Raw genomic sequence first — 8,644 nt, 5'->3', positions numbered from 1 at the left:
TCGTTTATGTAGCTTTGTGCTGAAAAACCACATAAAGCAACAATGTTTTGTGAAAATGTCACAAAATAACACATATTTAAATCTCTTAGTGAGTGAATAGTTGATTTGATGCCGCTAGTTATGTGTTTTTTTTAATATCATGTGGTGACTCTCATAAAGTGTCACTGAAGCTGAGATGTGTCATAATCACTTGTGCACGTGACCTTATTCCTATTGGAGATTGACGGCTAAGAAAAAAAGAATGAAAAAGAAAACAAAAACTTAGAGCTTGTTTGTTAAAAGATAACTCCACCCACAAAGAAGACATTGGTCAAAATCTCCTGTACATATATATTGTTGAGAAATGAGCGGATAAAATGAAGCCATAACCACGTAACTAAACTGTTATAAAATTCTCCGACTTGACTAAGTTCGTAATCATACTGAGATAAGTATTATAATGAAAATTTTTAAGCCTCACGTGCACGTTCCTTTAATTTTGGTTTTTATTTCGTGCTTTATAACAAGAGATGCAACAAATTCGTTCTCAGAAGATGAATTTTCAGTCGTTCAAGGTTTCATTGGATACTGTAGTAAGTTACATTGGTTACAAGGTTTTTCTTTTATTTTTACTACAAGAACCAAAAATTGATAAAATGTTAATAATATTGAAAGTAGAAAGTTTAATATTTAGACTTAAAGAATGAACTGTGGGATATGCACTTAAGAACACCAACAAAAATGTATATTACCCCACGAAATTTATCGTGTATCTTACTATTCAATACAGTACTGTATACGGTTTCAGTATTTGCCAAACGTTTTGTTATTCAGCCAAAACTTGTTTACAAGTTAGAAGGATAAATGCAATTATTCGTTCAGGAGAACTGAATAAAATGATTAATAATTTGTATAATCTAGGGCACTAGCTCAAAAATCAGTTATCAGTAACAGATATTTAGTGTATATACAACACAGGTACATAATTAAAGAAATACTTGAAAGGTTACACGCTTTTGTATGAACTAAAAAACTAGCTACAGAGCTAATTCCAATGTATACTATCGAGTAGCTAGGAGATACAGTTTAGATGTCCATTATATATATAAAGATGTGTGTTAGATCAGTTTTCGTAATTTTGACGACATACATAATAAAGTTATAAAATAAACTTGTCTGAACATTCAAGTTCAGGTGAAGAGTAAGTTGCTAGAAAGATTATTTTAACGCATATAGCTCCGGTAAACCATCGAACACATGATAACAACCAACTTCATATCAAAAGTTAAATGAAGAAAGACTTAATACTAAAGCTGAACCATTCAAATTAGGTGTTTTTTTTATTATAAGATTTTTTTCAAGTTTCTAAGTACTGCTCTGCTAGTAATTACAAAGTATTTAGTGTAATGTACGTTAACTACTTTTAACAAGAAGCAATATATTTTTCTCACGTTAGCACGAAGACACAAAATGGGTTTGCTGCAATGTGTGGACAAGACTTTCGAAATGAATAACGCGGTAAGTTACACATGAGTATACACAAAGATATGAGAAACAGTTGCTTTTCGTATATCTGTATGTGAGAAGATGTAGAGTGGCCACTATACGAGGGAAGTGATAAAAAATGAACAGACGTTTTCATTAGAAGTTTCCAGGATTGTGAAGAACATAATCCCCACATTAAACATGTTTATTCAAATTCACGCGTGTATGTACGTGTGTGAATTAATCAAATAGGAATATATGGTCACGTCAGTGAAACTCTCTGTTGAATATTTAAATAATAGAGCTCTGATCTACAAAACTGGACTATAGTTTGACAAATATAAATCAAGATTCTCATGAATTAGTTATAAGCTTTAAAGGATATCTCATGAATCTTGTGTAAGATCCCAGCTTGAAATTCGAACTTTGTTCTCTTCAGGCACATCAACAAATCTTAAACTAGGTTCCTTAATGAAAAAACAACAATATCTGTCTTAAATAAGAATGTTTCTTCAGATTGAAATAGATTTCTCTTCATGGTAGCTTAGAATGGGACTTTTAACAACAGATGATTGCCAGACCCGTACGTAGTATGTTTAAAAGTGTGGTTCTAATATGTTAGATCAAAATTCAACACACATTGTACGAAGCACAATCAGCATGCAAAACGTGCTAATGCTGAGGAGAGTTTGAGGGCGTGTCTCCTTCGTAGATTTTGTAAGACATTGGTGCTCTGAGATTAAACGATCATACAGCTGTTCACATGAAAATCACAAGCACTCAATGAAAAGTCAACACGTCATCATTTTGTTATAACGCCACATAGGGAGCTAGACTACAATTAATATAAATATATATTTTTCATTATAGTAAAGTACTATACTATCTATATACAGAGCACTTATTAATTGTTAAAATTATATTACTAATTTAGACAATCTGTTCAACAATAGTATATTAGCTATTTCAGTCATTGGTTATCGTATAGCATGCTCCGTTCTTCTGAGGTACCTTTCCATATATAACTTACATACAATTTAAGTGTTGACAGCAGTGTCGTAATGGTTATGTGTTAAAACTACAATACTCAATTTCCCTTCGGTCTACGTACACATCAAATAATTTTACAACCGGTGAAAAGCAGGTGCAGAACTTTTACGTGAACAAAATAAGAGGTTCGAACGCCTTCCCCGCTCGCCACTCCTATCGTACGTTCATGTTTACAGTTAAAATTCGGTGAAAGTTTCAGTGTACGTTTTGTATGTTTAATATAAATTCTGAAGGACATTCTTTAAAACATTACAGATAAAAGCACTTAAACTTTTTTACGCTAGTTTATACACACCTGGATTACCTGCTTGGCCAATATGGGAATGGAATTCACCAACATGGAGGAAGCAGCCAATGCAGTCTGTGTACCAAATCCAAGATTAGTAAGTTTACTAAACCTTTTCTGTAGAATGTATTTAGGATTTAAATGCATAGTAATAGTAATACATTAATACGACATTAGTCAGCTGGAGATTCATGAGTTTTAAACCACATTAAGTTTGTTTTGAACTGAAATACTTTTGTAATTAAGTAAGGCTAGAACATAAAAGACCTGGGCCCTGGCATGGCCTCGCGCGTTAAGGCGTGCGCTTCGTAATCTGAGGGTCGTGGGTTCGCGCCCGAGTCGCGCCAAACATGCTCGCCCTCCCAGCCGTGAGGGCGTTATAATGTGACGGTCAATCCCACTTTTCGTTGGTAAAAGAGTAGCCCAAGAGTTGGCGGTGGGTGGTGATGACTAGCTGCCTTTCCTCTAGTCTTACACTGCAAAATTAGGGACGGCTAGCACAGATAGCCCTCGAGTAGCTTTGTGCGAAATTCAAAACAAAAAAACAAATATAAAAGACCATAAAGGCCATTTCTTAAAATGTCATCTTATTCCAATATGCTTGTCGGTCCGACATGGCCATGTGATTAAGGCACTCGACTAGCAATCCGAGGGTTACGGTTTCGAATCCCCGTCACACCAATCACGCTCGCCCTTTGAGCCGTGGAGGCGTTATAATGTTACGATAAATTCCACTATTCGTTGATAAAAGAGTAGACCAAGGGTTGGCTGCAGGTGAAAATGACAAGCTGCCTTCCCTCTACTCTTACACTGCTAAATTAAAGACGGATAGCGCAGATAGCCCTCCTGTAGCTTTGTGCGAAAAGCAAAAACAAACAAACAAATAATTTGCTCGTCATATATATATATATATCAGTTTGGTACTTTCCAGGTTTATATTGTAGGTTCCACAATATATTGTATTTTGTATATCCCCAGCGAAATAAGTATACTGTTTGTTTGTTTTTGTTACCTAAAAATATCTTACTTTATTCAGAGTTATGAGTTTTATTATCAGTAAAATTTCCACATCAATTGTACGAGTAGTTTCCGACCGATCACATTGCAATGATACTAAAAACTAACGTTAAACTGAAATTCGGAAACATCTCATTAGTTTTTTTAACTTACAACAAGCTGGCTTCCCAACAGCTCAACAGAGGATTTGTAGCACAAACGTTCGGGATTTGATTTTTGTAATAAGCACAGATGGTGTAGATTTGTGCTCACTAAATAAAAATACAACTCCAACAATCTCACTCGTGAGTTTTATAAACATTGGGTAAAAGATTTTTGCGACAATTTAAAACTCCTTCAATATTTGTCACATGTTTTTCGTCACCAGGACCCTAGAATGTTCACCAGATGCATCACGGATAGGACAGAGGCAACGAACTGGTCATGGAGCAAATTTGGTATGGTAATGAAGGTAAATATTTATTTAGTCAGTTGCTTTCATGCTACTATGTAACACAAATTTTGTTCCTGGGTAGTATGTGTTATTTCTTAATTGCTTATGTTGTAAAAGTACAGAAAATGGCCATTATTCCCTTCAAACTTTGCTTTTGTGACCTGAATAATGAAATTTAGAAACTAACCTATATTCTATGTAAAAATGGGCAAATTTGCACATTTTCATTTACATAAGGTCTGAATAAAACAACATATGAATCAATATTTACATGTATTTATAGTAAAGTTATACAAAAATATTTAGAAGTGAGTAGTTTTTCGAAATTTTCGACTATAACGTAAATCATTTTCACGTATTAGCCCTCAAATATAGTGTTTCATCATGTTTTCGTTATACACTCCTTGGTAGCGGCGTTCAAAGTCCAGTACATTTTCGTGAAAGCGCTCGCCTTGCTCTTCTGAGTATGCTCCCATGTTCTCCTTGAATTTATCAACATGAACGTCAAGGATATGGACTTTCAGAGACATCGTGCAGCCCATTTTGCCATAGTTCTTCACCAGAGCCTCAACCAGTTCCACATAATTTTCGGCCTTGTGATTGCCCAAGAAGCTCCGAACAACTGCGACAAAGCTGCCCCAAGCTTTTCTTTTCCTTCCTACTGATATTCTTGGGGAATTCTGTGCACTCTAGGATCTTCTTTCTTTGTGGTTCAACGAAGACACCAGCTTTGACCTTAGTCTCAGACAGCTCAGGGAAGAAGTGTCAAAAGTGCTTGAAGGTTGCAGCTTCCTTATCAAGAGCTGTGATAAATTGTTTCATATGACCTAATTTTATGTTCAATGGTGGGAACAACATCTTCTGGAGGTCCACTATTGGCTCACACTTGACATTATGTTTCCCCACAGAGAAATCGGTTCGTTGTGGCCAGTGCTTTCTGTTGTAGGGCGCTGCGGTGTCCCTGCTGTCCAAAAGACAAAGATAACAGGGAAACTTGGTAAAGCCTCCTTGGAGATCCATCAGGAATGCCACATTTTGAAGTCTCCGATAACCTCCCAGCCATATTCATCATACTTCAAGGCTTCTAGCAAAATGTTGACGCTGTTGCATTCCTCTTTGAGGTGCACCGAATGAGTCAGACGAAGAGACGGTTACTTATTCCTGTTATGGAGCAGCACAGCTTTGAGGCTTCTGGATGAGCTATAAATGAAGAGGCGCCATTCGTTCGGGTTACAGGCAATTCCAACTGCCTCGCACAGACCGGATACATTGTGGCAGAAGCAGAGCTCATCTTGAAGAACAAAGAAGCTTGAAAAAAGTCGGTGACGTTTTCTCTGACTTGCGACTTGCACACTTTCATCTGACAAATCCCACTCCTTGAGCCTAGATGTCAAAAGCTGGGCATTCGACTTTGTTAGACCAAGATCTCTGATCAAGTCATTGAGGTCTCTTTGGCTGGGGTAGTATGGGTTTCTCTCACCAGCTGCACCTCTTAAATTGTAATCTGGATCTTCAACCTCTACCTCCTCTTCTGATTTGATGCTCTTTTCTGAGGATGGCTGCTTTCTCTCTGGCGGAGTGGGTACAGAGAGCTCAGGGCAGTGTGTCACCGAGGCGATGGATGATAGAAGGTCCGGATATATGATAGCAGATGCATTCTTGCCAACCCAACGTTTGGAAGGGTCCACCATGCAGAAGTAGCAATTGCTTGAGTGGTCAGTGGGTTCACGCCAAATTCTTTGAATAGCGAACTTCATAGCTCTCTTTTCCTCTCTGTACCATCCTGCAAAAAAGCAAAATAAAATTGTTATTGTAAAGAATAAATGTATTTCATCTACAACTAATGTGTAAGAGGTTCGTGCAAAATATTTTATATGTGATATTTTTCTATACTATTCAAAGTTAAAAATAAATTAAAAGATATTTAAATTTTAAAAGGTCTAAAATTTGTAAAATATAAAATCTTACTATTCAAGCAAGCAAAAATTGTCCGTCTTACCTTATAGAGTTTTTTGCATTGCTCGCAGGTAAAATTAGGTGCCCAGGGTTTGTCTTGATCCCAACAGGCATGCTGAAATATGCCTTTCAGGCTTCACACATTTTAGCAGATGCTGTTACAGAGTACTTTTTCGCTCTTGCCTTGATAAATTGGCCACATGCATAGCAGAATGCGTCTGGAGAATGCTTGCAGCTTATTGATGCCATCTCTGATAAAATCAGATAGGTCTATGTGTCCACTTAGGCAGCTGGAACCAAACTGAAGTGGTGAGTAATGAGCCCCTGTATATATATTACTATGGAAAATTCTTGAAAATTCTTGTAAGTTCTAGAACGTTCTTGAAACTTTTTGTTAGTTTGAGAAAATTATCTATCAGCTACTCAGCACTGAATCTACCTGGAAAAAATGAGTAAATTTGAAAATTTTATTACCCAGGTCACAAAAGCAAAGTTTGAAGAGAAAAATAGGTCTTTTCCATTTACTTTAGGGATAAGCAATTGGGAAATAACACTTTCTGTCCAGGAACAAGAAAAAAGTAAAAATTTTGTTACATAGTGTAATCTTTCAACGGATTACTTTTAAATGCTACATTCCCAGCACTCTGTATTTTGAGTTTTCTAAAACAGACTCTGTCCCATCTTCCGGTCGCTCAACGGTAAATTTAAGGGTTTATATTATTAAGATTTGGGGATCAATCCCTGAAACTAGATACAGTAGTCTGTTGCGTAGCTTTCTTCTTCTTCCCCAAAAAGAGTTTAAACGGAAGCAACATTGAAAATATGAACCATAATTTTATTTTCTACTAGAGAATTCTTAAGTGTTTATAACCAATTTGAGGCAACAGCACGTGGTCTAATTTCTGACGTATGAATACGTTATAATAGTTTGTTTGTTTTCGAGCCCTAAGTTAGTAACTGAACTAAGCTCGTCTTGTTACATTAGCAATCTAGTATCAAATCGTAAGTCTGTTACCAGATAATCGTATAGAAGCGATGCGAATAATAGTTCTTTTATATGGAATATCTGTTCTTTTTTTTTTTTCTCAAAGTAATAAAGTCCACCATATTTTGATATCAATAGGGACACGAAATTATCTCTTCTTTACTCATATTGTTCGGTTATGTAACACTTATGGATTCTGAAATGATGCATTTTGTGATATTTTATGACTTGAACATTGTCCAAAATTTTCCTTTTCCGTAACCTTAACATCACTGTTGTAACATAGACATGAAAAAAACATTATATACTATTAAATTGCTCCGCTATTACTAGAAAGGTTTAGTGTCTCCTGAACTACCTTGAAGTCGCAAAAACAGTTGTGTGAAATTCGTGATAATTTCAGGTATTTGAAAAAAAGAAAAACAATTTTGTAACTGAAATTCTACGTGTTAAAATAACAGGTATGTTTTCTTTAGGAATGTTTGAGCACGGATGAATACAGCGAAGCAAAATGGTAAAATGGTAAGTGTTTAACCCTTAAGATATACTGATTTCTGAAAGTTAACATTATACAACTGTGGAAAATATGGAAAACCGTCAGAATTTTTATATAGGTGAATTTAAAACAGAAATATTGTTTACGTACTAAGTGGAAAATATATTTAAAATTTTCATTTTTGTTTTATAGGCAACAAAATAGCCATGAAAAAGTTAAATACTAGTTCGTATATAGTTCCTTGTGCAGTGTATTTCACTTTAACAAGAGTAAGTTATAAACTTGCTTATGTTTATTTAAGATTTATTTGCAGATACGTATCAATTAAATAAAAACATAAAATGTTGTATGAAAACATACTAGATATTGATATAAAAGAACGAGCTTCACATTAAATGCTCAACTAAAAATAATACGTGAAATATTATTCACGAATACGTTTTTGTTTTCCCTTAAACTGCTCATAAAATTATCTTCTAGTTATTTTTCTAACACTTTTATCTTTGTTGTTTTTAAGGACTCACGATTATTACTGAAGAGAGGATTCTGATGAAATGGCCGAAACGGGAAACAACAATTAACATTACTAAATATTTTCTAGATACGAGTGTTGGTGTTCTTTTACTATTCTATGATACTTCTAAACTTCGTGAATTCCTGGATGCACTAAAAGTGAAAGTAGCACATAATATAATATGATTCTGATACTTTTGTTGTTGTTGCTTACGATTAAACTTACAATGTCAGTGCAACATGACAGAATCTAAAAACTTCTAACAGCTCGTCACAGACAAGAACGTGTTATATTTTGCAAAACTAATTTCTGTGTGAGGGTACTCAATTTTCCTGAAAGAACAGTCATTTAGGCCAATTAGGTTTATTAATGAAAATTAATTAACTGATTTGAACATTTTACTTTGTTGTATTCTGCATAATAAAAAAGTAAAGCATAGTAAA

At 35.1% G+C, this 8,644-nt stretch overlaps 1 protein-coding gene across 1 annotated transcript; it reads left to right on the top strand.

Annotated features, from left to right (window-relative positions):
* Positions 1-351: 351 nt before the first annotated feature.
* Positions 352-8,644, top strand: LOC143258115 (uncharacterized). The gene is made up of 6 exons (XM_076517131.1): positions 352-572; positions 1,436-1,497; positions 2,799-2,897; positions 4,185-4,268; positions 7,668-7,713; positions 8,205-8,644. Exons 1-5 carry the CDS (start codon positions 440-442, stop codon positions 7,707-7,709), a joined length of 420 nt encoding a protein of 139 aa, XP_076373246.1. The 5' UTR covers positions 352-439; the 3' UTR covers positions 7,710-7,713; positions 8,205-8,644.

The sequence above is a fragment of the Tachypleus tridentatus genome, chromosome 7, assembly GCF_004210375.1.
Source record: "Tachypleus tridentatus isolate NWPU-2018 chromosome 7, ASM421037v1, whole genome shotgun sequence".
Lineage (NCBI taxonomy): Eukaryota > Metazoa > Arthropoda > Merostomata > Xiphosura > Limulidae > Tachypleus > Tachypleus tridentatus.
The sequence above is the reverse complement of the archived record's forward strand: the minus strand, read 5'-3'. Positions and strand labels throughout refer to the sequence as shown.